Source organism: Acipenser ruthenus, unplaced genomic scaffold (assembly GCF_902713425.1).
Source record: "Acipenser ruthenus unplaced genomic scaffold, fAciRut3.2 maternal haplotype, whole genome shotgun sequence".
Taxonomy (NCBI): domain Eukaryota; kingdom Metazoa; phylum Chordata; class Actinopteri; order Acipenseriformes; family Acipenseridae; genus Acipenser; species Acipenser ruthenus.
Genome location: NW_026708275.1, coordinates 20,115 through 34,111, shown reverse-complemented (window position 1 = coordinate 34,111; position 13,997 = coordinate 20,115). Strand labels below are relative to the sequence as shown.

The 13,997-nt window shown below is 42.6% G+C and overlaps 2 protein-coding genes across 5 annotated transcripts; both read left to right on the top strand.

The window, feature by feature from the left end:
• The first annotated feature begins 904 nt into the window (after positions 1 to 904).
• Positions 905 to 7,646, top strand: npy7r (neuropeptide Y receptor Y7). Its single transcript, XM_034052334.3, has 2 exons — positions 905 to 1,173; positions 4,944 to 7,646. The coding sequence occupies exon 2, from the start codon at positions 4,979 to 4,981 to the stop codon at positions 6,086 to 6,088; it is 1,110 nt and encodes a 369-aa protein (XP_033908225.2). The 5' UTR covers positions 905 to 1,173; positions 4,944 to 4,978; the 3' UTR covers positions 6,089 to 7,646.
• A 367-nt stretch (positions 7,647 to 8,013) lies between these two features.
• Positions 8,014 to 11,744, top strand: LOC131730515 (PRELI domain-containing protein 1, mitochondrial-like). 4 transcript variants are annotated; one of them, XM_059020573.1, is made up of 6 exons: positions 8,014 to 8,138; positions 9,225 to 9,400; positions 9,728 to 9,953; positions 10,133 to 10,246; positions 10,615 to 10,693; positions 10,820 to 11,744. In XM_059020573.1, the coding sequence occupies exons 2-6, from the start codon at positions 9,309 to 9,311 to the stop codon at positions 10,951 to 10,953; spliced, it is 645 nt and encodes a 214-aa protein (XP_058876556.1). In that variant the 5' UTR covers positions 8,014 to 8,138; positions 9,225 to 9,308; the 3' UTR covers positions 10,954 to 11,744. The 4 variants fall into 4 exon arrangements, with proteins under 4 accessions (XP_058876556.1, XP_058876553.1, XP_058876554.1 ...); XM_059020570.1 differs by having other exon boundaries at positions 9,728 to 10,001; XM_059020571.1 differs by having other exon boundaries at positions 8,032 to 8,134; positions 9,728 to 10,001.
• Positions 11,745 to 13,997: the final 2,253 nt, after the last annotated feature.

Sequence of the window (13,997 nt, the reverse complement as noted above, 5' to 3'; positions counted from 1 at the left end):
TCTAGAACCCTCGACTGTTCTTAATAACAGGTTCTTGTATAGACCCCCTTCACTATAGAGGTCTAGAGAAAGCTCCAATGGAACCATATGGTTCTAGAATGATAGGGCACCCTCTATTCTATGAGTGTGCTATATATAGATTAGTATCAGAAGCACCATTAGTGTATAGAAATGTTATTCTTAACTGCTACCAATAAAATGAACAGTTCACAGATAATATATTCTGAACATTATAGCCTCCTGGGAATAACATTCCATAACAGATGGCCCATGAAACGCAGTCGGAATGTGTGGTGCTGTTATGTCCTTGAGATTTAGTCTGCTCTTGCACTAATGGAGCCAGCAGCTGCCAATATTGTGCATTCAATGATTGATTGTTTGCTTGACCATTTCTTGTTTTCATAAACCCCAAGGGTGGTTCTCAAATTCAACAGTACCTCCGAGGGCTGGGCTGGGCGGAGTATGCATGCTGTATCATTTAGCAGATCCAAAACACCTCAATTATTAAAAACAAAACAGAAGAGAAGACAAAAGGGTTCAGTCAGTTTGTAATATGGACCAGCTTGATGGAGGCACCAGTCCAAGAATATAGAAGTAAAAGATTTTAAAATATCCCTTACCATATAAAAAAAAATGCATTATTCACAGTGTAATACATCGTTTCCTAGTGAGTTGTTTTGTTATGTCTTTTAAATGATCTATTGATATGTATTGTTGTACAGTGGAGATAATGCATCACACATAAGGATGGGACACTGAACAGTCACTTATACAGGAGTCTGAGTTTAGTGAGCAACGCAGCAGACGCGTTGTATGAAAACGCCTCTGATTCGCTGAGGGCTGCAGAGTCCCCTCCGCGGCGAACGCGCACACCGCAGATTGCAACTCTCTGGATGCGGTGCGTTTCTGTCCCGTCCGCACCTGCTCTGGCGGCTTACCTTCCCCGCACTGTCTCACCGCGGAGCCACGTCTCAGTCTCGGTTTAATCCTGCACTGTGCTCATTGACGAGGAGGAGGGTGGTGGGCTTGTATTACAAGACAACACTGGCAGAGTGCTCTTTCAGTGACCACGTGCGCTTCTCGAGTAAGTGCGCTTTTGGAAGAAACAATCAGAAATACTTCTTTTAATATAAGAAACTGTAACAAAAAACACTCTGGATAACGCAACTTTAGGTAAGTTTGTGAACTTTATGATGTTGTACAAATTGAACAAAGTGTACTACCGCTGCTTAATAAGTTTAAGAGCAGTAGTTAATACTGACTAGGTATTATTATAGTTACCTTTTTAGAATTGCTTTATTTAGTAAAACAAATAATAATAATAATAATAATAATAATAATAATAATAATAATAATAATAATAATAATAATAATCATCATCATCAGACTCGAATATGTGGATTGTGTTGTTTGATATTTTAACCTTGTAATCCACTGAGCCGGGAGCATGCGTGGGTACGAACACGGACATTTCCATTTTAAAAGCTGCCACCGAAAAACTAACCTACATGTACGGAAAGTCCTTAAATATTTTCACGTTTAAAAAATAAATGACACAGTAACCTGAGCTGGAATATACACTGGAAATAAATTTTGAAAAGTTCTAAAGAAATCTTAAGCAGCGCATTTTTAGCATTTGTTTTGACATTTTTATCTAATATTTATATTAGTAATCTTTTTTTGTTCGTCACAGTATTAAGGGGATTACGTAAGTGATATCTCAACGCGTGTGTGGCTGTTATAATACATTACTGCACTAAATTGGTTATAAACAGTTTGTAAACTATTCTCCTTTATTTATTATGTAGTCATTTGCAACAGTTCATTTTTTACAGACCTCGTTTTCTTGTTTTTTTTGTTTATAATTAAAAGTATATGTATGTAAAATGAATTCACCCAGTTCTCTGTCGTTTCTGATCAATACCAGCCTGCTGTCCATGGTGCTGATGTCCAATAGGCGCGTGTTCTGCAGAATGAAATCAGTATCGATTATATACTAATACATGCAAATTACAAACACGGCGTGTGCACATTTATTTGACAAATGGGCTCAGTGCCTGTGTTGATCCATGTTAAGTTTTCTATCTATCCTGTGTTTTATAACGCATATATTTATCTTGGGAAGACAATTGTACAACATAAAGTTCACGTGAAGATTTTTTTTTAAAATCTAAAAAAGGTTAAGGAAAGTGATACCAAAAGATGTACTGAACACATTGCTGTTACAGCATAGCAAACAGGATCAGGAAAAACAAGCCTTACTATCGGAGCAAACTCCCTATCAACGACTGATTTCCTGTCTGTTTCTGTGCCTTTCTGATTCCAGATATTTGTGACTCAGATCCATAAGACCTGTTTCCTTGAGAGCATTTCAGGCTGCTAATTGTCCAGTCTCCATAAACTGCTGCAGAAATCAGACCACTCTGCTGAGTCCTGCTAGTGTCAGACAGGACGGCACCCAGGTAGCTGTCTCTTCAAACACACACAGTTCATTATGGAACTCTACGGGGCATCGTTTCCAATGCAGGCAAAGCACCTTGCCACAGTGCATGCATAAATATATGAATGTAGGACCCATGGGTCCAGGAATCAATAACCAAGCCTTGTAATGAAGGACCTGTTGAGGCAATGACCTTTTACAATGAGCAATTGCTTCTTGTCCCATGCAGGGTCTCTCCAGGCAGCCTGGTGTTGCAGCTCTCTGGCTTAGCTGGTTGCAACATCCCCTGCAAGCTATTGTCCAAGAACCCCATTACTGCACCTGTGAAGCTCTCACAGCTTAGTTCTGCTTAAGTATCCAATCCATTCAACTGATCTAAATATCACCATCATTTAAACCATTCAAAAAGCATGAACCCTCCTGTATAGTTCTGCTGACAGAAACACCCTAAAGCAAGTGACATGCACTGTTACATTTTGTTTTGATGATCTAATCATTGAAGGTATTTAAATAACTTTACCAGACCGCAGTGCTGCTTGCACTCCTACCATCTCTATCCACTAGAGCACTGCACTCCTGTGTTAATATTCAATAACCAGTCTACACTGACCCCCACAGACCTCAGCTCTTACCACTGAACTACACTGCTTATCAGACTCGGAGAACAACAATCCATTCATCAACCCATAGTGACACTTTAATTGACTCATTTGGATGCTGTGCAGTGCGGGCCAGATAAGAGCTCACTCCCTGCAGGATACATGTTTGTATACCTGCAGGACTCTTCTGTGCATGCAGCAAGAAATGACTGTGAGCGTGTGAGCACTCCCGTCGGAATAGGGCACAAGGAGTGCTCTCTTCTGCGCTAAACAGAACTACTTTGTTTCAGGAGACGGTGTTGTGCTGTGCTTGGCTATTGGGGTCCTATATTGGGTGGATTGACATTGCTTTAACCCTTCAGCCTAGGACTAGTTGCTGATGTCTGTGTGCACTGTCCCCTGTTTGAATGTGCACGCTTTGTGGAGATCATTCTTTTCTGTATGCAGGCAGGTGCCTGGGGTGCTGGCTGGCGCATTCTAGGATTGTTTTTTTCACTTCACTCTTCTGGTACAGACCATTTACTGTTCCAATAGGTTTTTAAAGTGTGTCTGTCTCCTGTCTCTAGTTAAGTGACATTTAACACTGGTAAACCAAATGTTGCCATGGCAACTATGAGTCAGAGCTCTGGTAATGATGGCCCTGCTTTCTCCCTCTCTTGCTCTCTCTCTCTCTCTCTCTCTCTCTCTCTCTCTCTCTCTCTCTCTCTCTCTCTCTCTCTTCAATTGTAATGCAAACACAATCCTGTGAGTTGTGAGGAAAAGTGTCTTTGCAAGTCCTGCAGGTTTTTTTAAAATAGTTTTTTATTCTTTATTTTTTAAAAGCATCTGTCAGGTCTGCTAGATGCAGGATGATGTGTTGGTTTCCATAGCACTATAGCACTCAGTCCTCAAATACAATACTTTCTAAACCCAACTGTCGCCCGTCTGCAGGTTTTCAACAGACATAATCCAAAAGTATTGCTGCCAGTTCTTGTAGATCACTTTTCTCAAACATATATTATTATATGTTTGGCTCAGTATTATACTGTATTTTTTTAGTAGCAGCCAAATTGAAAGTGGTGTATAAACAATTTGATTTCTAAAGTACGAAACGTGGACCACAATAAGTTGTAAACATTTATCCATGTTTTGCATTTTTTTTAAGATACTAACATTATCTCATGAAATCTGATGCCATGTCACATACAAAAGAACATAAGAACATAAGAAAGTTTACAAACAAGAGGAGGCTATTCGGCCCATCTTGCTCGTTTGGTTGTTAGTAGCTTATTGATCTCACAATCTCATCAAGCAGATTCTTGAAGGCTTCAACAACATTACTGGGGAGTTGGTTCCAGACCCTCACAATTCTCTGTGTAAAAAAGTGCCTCCTATTTTCTGTTCTGAATGCCCCTTTATCTGATCTCCATTTGTGACCCCTGGTCCTTGTTTCTTTTTTCAGGTCAAAAAAGTCCCCTGGGTCGACATTGTCAATACCTTTTAGAATTTTGAATGTTTGAATCAGATCACCACGTAGTCTTCTTTGTTCAAGACTGAATAGATTCAATTCTTTCAGCTTGTCTGCATACGACATGCCTTTTAAACCCGGGATAATTCTGGTCGCTCTTCTTTACACTCTTTCTAGAGCAGCAATATCCTTTTTGTAACGAGCACTTATGCCAAATAGAGTGAAATGGTATCAGCACTAAAAATAAAGTTGGCATAACAATCCATAATGTGCTCAAAACAGCAAAATGGTCATAATTAGTCTAAAAGGTTTTTCAATGTGGTCAACAAGATTGACTACAGTACCATTAGGATTGACTGCAGTAACATTAAGGCTGTAGTCTGAAGCTATACAAATAAAGAATGACACCAACACAACTTCACAACTAACCTAACCAACTGTTTCTGTCTCCGCTTAGGGGCTTGGCTGTCCCGGCTGGAAGTGATTTCCAGCATGGTCCGCTCTGATCCATCCAACAGCTCTACAAGACGGCACAACAGGGACCTGGCCAGCGGTGGCACGGGCTTCCGCATCGCAGACATCACCAAGCTCCTGGGTGTGCAGATCACCCTCATTGCAGCCTACTCACTCATCATCCTGCTGGGGCTCGTCGGCAACTCCTTGGTGATTTACATGATCGTCAAGTACAAGAACATGCGGACAGTCACCAACTACTTCATCGCCAACCTGGCCCTGGCAGACCTCATGGTGGACAGCCTCTGCCTGCCCTTCACGCTGGTGTACACCCTGCTGGACGAGTGGAAGTTCGGAGCCGTTATGTGCCACCTGGTGCCCTACTCCCAGGCCCTGAGCGTGCACGTCTCCACCCTGACACTCACAGTCATCGCCCTGGAGAGGCACCGCTGTATCGTTTTCCACCTGGGCCAACGCGTCTCTGTACGGACCAGCTTTGTCGTCATCGCTCTTACCTGGCTGGTGGCGGCCATCCTGGCTGGACCATTGGCCATCTTCCGAGAGTACAGGTACGAGGAAATCCCCTCCATCAACCTGAGGATTGCAGTGTGCTCCGAGAAGTGGCCTCACGGGAACAACCGCGACGGCACCATCTACAGCCTCTCCATGCTCCTCCTGCAGTACGTCTTGCCTCTGAGCATCATCAGCTATGCCTACGTGCGCATCTGGATCAAGCTGAAGAACCACGTGAGCCCCTGTAGCCGCAGCGACAGCCACTACCGCCGGAGAAAGACTACCAAGATGCTGGTGATGGTGGTGGTGGTCTTCGGGGTGTGCTGGCTGCCCTTCCACGTGTTCCAGCTGGCCAGTGACCTGGACCTGATCATGAAGTTTGAGGAGTACAAGCTCCTCTACACAGTGTTCCACGTGATCGCCATGTGCTCCACATTCGTCAACCCGCTGCTCTACGGCTGGATGAACAAGAACTACCGCAACGGCTTCCTCATGTTCTTCCGCTGCGAGCACAAGCCTGAGGCCATCCACCTGGAGTGCTCGATGAGGACCAGGCTCAACACCTTCCAGACCGTGATGCTGAACAGCAGTCACAAGTGGGGCGCCAGCAATGGCCACCCTCCCACAGCTGTTTAGGCTTTGTAAAGCTGAGGGAACAGTGGCTTGAAACCTGGTTCCAGGTAACCAGGAGACCTAGTTTGAGGCAGCTTTGCTGTATCAAACCCCAAGTCTCCCTGGGTGTGCCATGCCGTGGCCTCTGAAACTAAGTTTTCTGAAACCAAGTTCCGAGCTACAAAGTGGCTTTGTGTTCCCTCAGCTTAATATTCTTTGGAAAGCAGCTTTCTGATGAAGAAAAAAATGTTCAAATGCTAGAAGCATCTTCATCTCATCAGTATAATCATCTCACTTTCAATGGATGTTGATTTTAAGTGTGCTGTACAACGCTGATTTGGTTCTACATTGCAGTTTTATTTGATGTGTCACTTGTTTTTATTATCATTAGATTTCTCTTCTACTCTTTCTACTTCCATCATCCTGGCCCTTGGCATTCTATTTTATTTTTTCCCCATGTGTTTATTTTAATCAAATGTCTATTTCTGTCTTTCGTTTTTCTTCCTTGGTAGGGCCATTAGCAGTGATGAACTGAGACAGTGCTTTAGGCCATGGGTACCAGACAAGATCCACCTCGTTCGAACACAGTGCCTTCATTGTTTCTAGAAATGTATGCTGTCCGCCTTTTATTGATTTGCATAGCTGTGTGGGTGAGTTTGGTTATTTGTGATTCTGCTCGCCTCTGATCCCTGCCTAGCTCTGATCTTCTTCCAAGTATTCGGGATGTGTTAACCTCTCCTGGGGGTGATGTTCCTGAAGCATGCATGTGGGACAGAGACAAGCCTACGCCAGGGCGTATCTGTTTCCACGGCCAAGCACCAGAGAATCTCATCCAGGACACAGTCCCTTCATCCTTTGGCTGGTTCTTCTGAGGGGATGGTTTCTCAGTTTACTCATTGACAAGCTGACTAACAGAAGAGCTGGAGAATATTCTGAAAGAAAACAAACTAAATTAAATGGACCACAAAAAAAAGGACCACAAATGTACAAGGTGTTTCATTCTCAGACAAATGACCCCAAAGTGTGATAGCACTGTTCTCAGATTCATTTTTCATAGTGCCAAAGTAGCAGTCATGTTTAGTTACACTTTGCAGTCAGCAGAGTCATGCAGAAGCTATTAGCGTCTGTCATTCCTCCCCTGCTTGACAGCACAATTATCATTATAATCTCATGGAAAAAAAGGCTTTGGAAAGAGGTAAAAAAAAAAAAATCCAAACTGTAAACTAAAAACGAAATGCATTTGTTTGTATAAGTAAAAAGCCCTGACTGTTTCTGATTTCCATTTGAAATATTTTGTATTTATTTTGTATATATTATATATATATATTGTACTTGCTTCACTCATAATAGGAATCTACAGAAGAAACTCCTTGTTCGAAATGATTATATGAGCTTTTGATGTTTCTGTATTTTTAATAAAGTATATGAATTGGACCAGTGCTCCGGGTTTCGTACAGCAACACCACACCTGTTCTGTTTATAAAATACATGCAGAGTGAGTAAACCATGCTTTGAAACATGCCTTGTACTGTATATGTTCCAGTGTATGGAAAGCACTTAGAAATGTCAATAAATGTTAAAATACCAGTGCCACTGAATTCTGCTCTCATTTATTTAAGTTTACTAGCATATGGATTTTTCTGTTGAAAAATATTCCACAGAGAATTGTGGGAGCCTGGAACCAACCCCCAGTAATGTTGTTGAAGCTGACACTCTGGGACCCTTCAAGAAGCTGCTTGATGAGATCCTGGGATCAATATGCTACTAACAACCAAACAAGAAAGCTGGGCTGAATGGCCTCCTCTCGTTTGTGAACTTTCTTATGTTCTTATGTTCTTAAGTTCTTATGTAAACCAGGGCTTCATTACCAGTCTCGCCACAAGAGGGCGCAAGTTCCCAACAACTTCCTGCCGCTCTACCTCACATTTTAATGTGGTGTTTATGGTATCTCCAAGGGTTACCGGAACTCTCCTCTCATTCGACCGTTTTCTGTTTCCTGTTTCAAGACTGCTATGTGTTTGCTGGAGTTTCTTCGCTCAGCAGAACCAGTTTACAAACTTCACTCATGGTGTAGGTAAGGAGGTGACTAAATCATTATCGAAAGTAGAAGACGGGGAGGACATACGTGTTATATTAACAGTAAACGCTGGGTTCGTGGCAAATAAAAACAGGACTACATGTGTAGCGTAATGTTAACACGTGATGCCTGGGATATGTGACCTACAGCGAGGGAGTCATTCATTCTTCTGGCTGTGAATGCAAAGACAATATTTGACATCAGAGAACGTTATAATATTCATTTAAAACTGCCGCGATGACTCATTTCAGTCAAACTTCTACTGTGCTATCTCCACATCGCAAATTATATTATAATGAAATATCGCGGTGCTGTAGAGTATAGTGATGTTTGTGTCATAGTTCACTGATACTAATAATAACCATTACGTTGCAATACGATGGTGTGATGTGCTGATATTTCACAGCGGCTGGAGGTGTTAGAGGAGACGGCGCTAGAGGCTTTTGAGATCGGAGCGGTCATCTTGCTTGGTGTTAAAATTGTGAACACATCACCACACCCGTCAAGCAGGAATCTCATGTGTTGTGTAAAAACATGATAATACCTGCAAAGCAGGTGGGCGTGGCTGCAGTGTGACGTGGAAATCTCCAAAACGGCGAGTTTCATCACGTGATTGGTTTGTGCCGCTGAGCACGGTCCTCAATATTAATGAGGAGGTCAGCGTGTCACTGGCACTGGGAGAAGGGTCGGGTATTTCAAACGAAAGTGAATAAGTCAGTTCTTAAAAAAAAAAAAAAAAAAAAAAAAATCGACTGAGAGTTTGGGGAGATCGGCTTGTCTGGAATTCGATTGCGGTGTATTACAGAAATGTAAGAATATGACCTAAAAGAGACTCTTAATTCTGATTACATCATCCATATTATTTGTCTCATATTATTTAACAAAACTATAAAGACAAATCGTTTCAGTTGCGTAGGAAACATGATTTATATCATCTGTGTGTCTTGCACTGTGTGTCTACCTCTGTGTGTTGAATGCAGCTGAAACATTTTTCTATGAGATTAGCCAAAGCATGCACTTACATTTGTGCTATTGTTTGTGTATTAAACTCTTATTACTATTAATTATTATGCTTTTTGTTAGCTATCTCTAGTTCTTAAGGAGCATCTCCTGTGACGTTAAAACCCTGCTTTCTCGTGATTGGTGGGCTCCGGTATCCAGGGGGCAATGGTGAAGTATTTTCTGGGGCTGAGTGTTCTGAAGAGCTCGTGGGACCAAGTGTTTGTGGCGTTCTGGCAGCGCTATCCAAACCCCTACAGGTACCTTCAGCTCAGCATTCCTGTGTAACAGGGCTGGGCACAAGTCCTATCAAATATGAACTCAGACAACAGTCTAATGATAGCTCCACACATGCAAGGCGTCTCTATTGACTGCTTATTGACATGGAACTCCACTTCAGCACATGGGTAATTGCAGATCAATTAAATACTTATTTATGCCACTCTGAATAAAGCATTACCCATTTTTCTTTTGAATAACATTCGTGAAAATATAAAAATATATATTATAAAACAAAATATTATCAAACTGTTTTGTTTTTTAGGATAAGTGCTCTAAACGTGCCTCTGCTCTCCTCCCCTTTGCAGTAAGCATGTCCTCACTGAGGATATCCTCTTCCGGGAGGTCACCCCAGATAACCGACTCATTTCCAGGAGGCTGCTGACCAAGACCAACCGGGCGCCCCGCTGGACTGAGAAGTACCTCCCCTCCAACATGGCGCGCTCTGCCTACGTCATCGAGGACTCCATCGTGGACCCCCAGAGCAGGACCCTCACCACCTTCACCTGGAACATCAGCCACGCGCGCTACATGGTCAGAACACCTGCCCTGTTTATATCCACTGGACCAGCAGATCTAAATGCAAGCATTCTTTTAACAGACATTTCAGAAGTGTGCCTGGGAGGGTATTCGTTGTACTGTGTAATAGCTAGATGTTCCTGTGTGTGTGTGTGCAGCTCATACAGTAACACCTCTGTCCCTGGCCGTTGCAGGCGGTGGAGGAACGCTGTGTTTATGGAGTGAACCCCGACAATAACAGCTGGACTGAGATCAAGCGAGAGGCTTGGATTTCATCCAACTTGTTTGGCCTCTCCAGAGCTCTTCAGGTGAGTGAGTGCAGAAACACAAACTTTGCAGAGCAGGTGCTGTTGCACTAACTGTGCGTCACCTGCTTTTTCACAATACTGGCACTCCACTGCATGATCATTTTAAAGGCTGTATCTTGGGGGTAAACCAGTTTGATACACCCATCAGTCTGGTTTAAGTCACTCAAAGGTTACAGCACTTAATGATTTGGAACTTGCCTTGGTCAAGACCAGCCAGCTCATCAGAACTCAGTTGACTAATCCATCATATTTGAACTAGATGATAGGACAGTACAACAAACACAAAGGTGGAGTGTGTTTTTTTTTTTTGCACACCTTGAGTCGCAGGTTATTTTAATTTAGTCGCCTCTCCTTTTCTTTTTGCATAGGAATTTGGCCTAGCCAGGTTTAAGAGCAGCGTTACAAAGACCATGAAGGGGTTTGAATTCATCCTGGCAAAAATGCAAGGTAAGGAAGTGCTAATAATAGAGGAAGAATATGCATTCTCCAGATGCGCAGCTCTGTTCATAAGTGTGCTTCAGCTGCATCCCTACAGCAGCAATGTGTTTTACTGAAGGCTGGTTTTCTGTGCAGGGGGTACTCCTTCAAGGACGCTGGCGGAAACAGCTAAAGAAGCAACAGACAAAGTAAAGGAGACGGCTCTGGCTGCTACAGAGAAAGCCAAGGACCTGGCCTCCCAGGCTCAGAAAAAGCAGCAGTATGTCTGAGCTGCAAGCTTACAGTTTGACCGCTTGGGGGCAGCACCCCCATTCTCTTTGGCAGCTGAGTGGAGATTTTACTGCTTCTGTTACAGACAGCGGTCCTGTGACGCCACCTTCCATTCCCAGGCAGTATTGCAGCTACTGAAGATTCATTTCTCTGCCTCAGTATATCTAAAGCAGTGTTTGTTGCTTCTGACTGAAATCGTAACAGAAAATAAAAAGTGGCAGCACGCCGTTTGAGATTGTTAACGCCTTCATCTCCCAAACCACCAATATTCTGTTTTAATCGTTTTATTTATACATAACTTAAAAAGTCTGAATCGTTGCCTAAGTGGCTTTGAACCCATGTTTGTACTTTTAAGTAAGCATCCTCCCTAATCACTGGTAAACAAAGAAGTGCGTGCGTCTGTCTGTGTGAGTTTGAGTGTGTGGTCAGTGTGCTAGCTGGGTCCTGTGTCTGACATTACTTTCATTATCTACTGCTTTTCCTCATTTGTATTTTATTTTATAGAACTGTAAATTCTTCGCTGCTTCAAACTGAAGTACTAGCTTGGAAACATTGGTAGTTATCTTTGTGTAACGTTTACCATCACGTTGATGGCTATTGTGAACCACTCGTTCTGACTGCAGACAGACAGCCAGGGATGAGATCTTGCTTGTTGGGGTTTGGCTGCACTGTCTAGTGATTTCCATGCAGGTCTTCAGTTAAAAAAATGTAAATGAACAAAACCAATAAAAAATCCAGTTGAACTGAGATTAAGACCATGTTTGTCCCAAAATAAATGATATGATGAAAACTGGGTGATGACATTTTCTTCACGTAGGTCTTTTTGAACTAATGAAAACCCCTGCTTAAACATGCTTATTAAAGCTAGTCTGACAGTTCTATTGCCTGCAAGGTATTTAACATCTATCTGAACAGTAAAACAAAAACAAGAACACTAAGATAAAGAAATGGAGGCAAGTCTTAATAAATATACAAAAATATTTATTATCATACAAAATCATACAAGTATAAAAACAATGCTACATGAGATTACTTCTACTGGGACAGCAAATAATAAATTGCAGAACACTGATCCAGTATTGAATCTTTCCCATTATGCCTTCAGCTTCCACAGCAAGCCCTTACCGGCTCCGGAGCCCAGTGGCTGGGGTACTGCCTGGCCCGGCCCATAAAGCAATCTGCAGTATTTATGTGAGACACACATTGCCTTGCATCTGCTGTAGTCTCCATACAGCACTCTAGTAGATTATTTTGTTACATTCACTTGCCGAGAGCTTACTTTAGTGTCAGGATGATGTTTAGGACAATATCGTTAATAGCGAGTTTCTGGACTTTTGCAAACAAGCGTCACTGTGCCTGATCAATGTTAAGGTTGCGATAAGAAGGAAACAGGACAGCAAGGTCTAGAAATGTCCAATGTGCTGGAGTTGCTTCTTCTCTTAACCAACCTTGCAATTACAACCCAGTGGCGACGGTGTGACTCCACACAAGCACTCCAGAAACCTCCATTGCTTTAAACAACAAACCAGTTCACAAGAGAGAACCAGGGTTCTGGGGTACAGCATTCTAGGACAATACATTGGAAGTCAGAGATTACAACCGATACTTGACAATCCAGACTCAACATCCTAATTGTGTTTGACATTTTCAATGCCTCTCATTATTTAAATATTCTAAGCATATTGTCCAATGACACTGTCTCCAGCATCCCTAGAGGGCACTGTCGCATAAGGAATGACACGAGTTGATCTCCCCTAGAGAGGATATACTGCACCTGGGAAAGCACTCAATGTGGATCTGTACTAACATTAGTAAAGCTACTTACAAGACTTTCTACCACTTGGCCGTTTAGCAATAGCCAAATACTGTTTTTTTTTTGGTTCCCCCGCCCCCAAAAAAACAAAAAACAAACATACATACAAAAAAAAAAATCTCAACAGCTTAAATGAAAACAATTAAACGTAGGGTTCCTAAGTGCTTCCACGTGGATAAGTGCTCCTCGCACATTTGGAAACAGCTGCTGCTCTAGTGAGGCATGCTTGCTGAACCTCTCTGAGGCTAGTCAGTGCTGAACACTGAGCAGCACCTGCCTATCCAGGCCACTGATACAACAGGTCCCAACATGAGGATGGGTGTGATCTCTATATAATCACTAGAAACATCTACACAATAATATACTGAATGGAATGCTGAAGTGCTCCGTCAACCCACCCACCCACAAAGTTACACATAAATATAAAGTGTACAAAATAACATTTTACCTCAATGGAAATAAAAAGAAAGAAGGAAGGCAGTTTAGTGCTGTGTGTGAGGTACCAGGCTTTCTTTCTAAACAGTGGCACCCAAGCAGGTATTTATGGGTTTGGGCAGAGCTGTAGGGCAGCTTGCTCAATTCAAAGTCACGATTTAAAGACTGAACTTTCACTTTTTCAGTGCCTGACAGACTTAAAACAGGTGGACAGGAAATCCAGGCGTCCAGGTGCCTAAATGGGCCGCTGTTCAGATATACTCTGGTCAGCCCAAGACCCCAGCTTGGTGTTTAGATCGCTAGCCTGCAGCACGGAGGAAGGACAGTGGGTCCAGACTCTGGCACACTCACAGTGTGAATCTCACAGAGTGGAGCCCTGATCAGCATGGCAATACCACAGCCTGTGCAAACAGTCAGCTCTGGGCAGTAGAAAGCCACACCAGCGCCTTCTTCTACACAACAGACTGTAGGCCGTATTCACAAAGCACTTCCAACCGCGCATTTAAACCAGCATTTTGTTTTTCTAAACAATACAACAAAGAGTTGATGTTACAAAGCTTTACATTTCTTTAAAGAGCTGCTGCCTCTAGTTCAGCAACATCAACAGCTGCTTTTAGGTTTTTAACAGAAGAAATGGTGCAAACGTATCACGATGATGCGTGCTTTGTGAACACCGCCCTTTACATCTTAAAATATTTCCTTCACACCAAGTTACAATAAAAAAAAAAAATAAAAAAAAAATACCAAAGCTGCTAACAACCCAACCCAGTTTGGCACCCTGGACTTGCTGCGAGG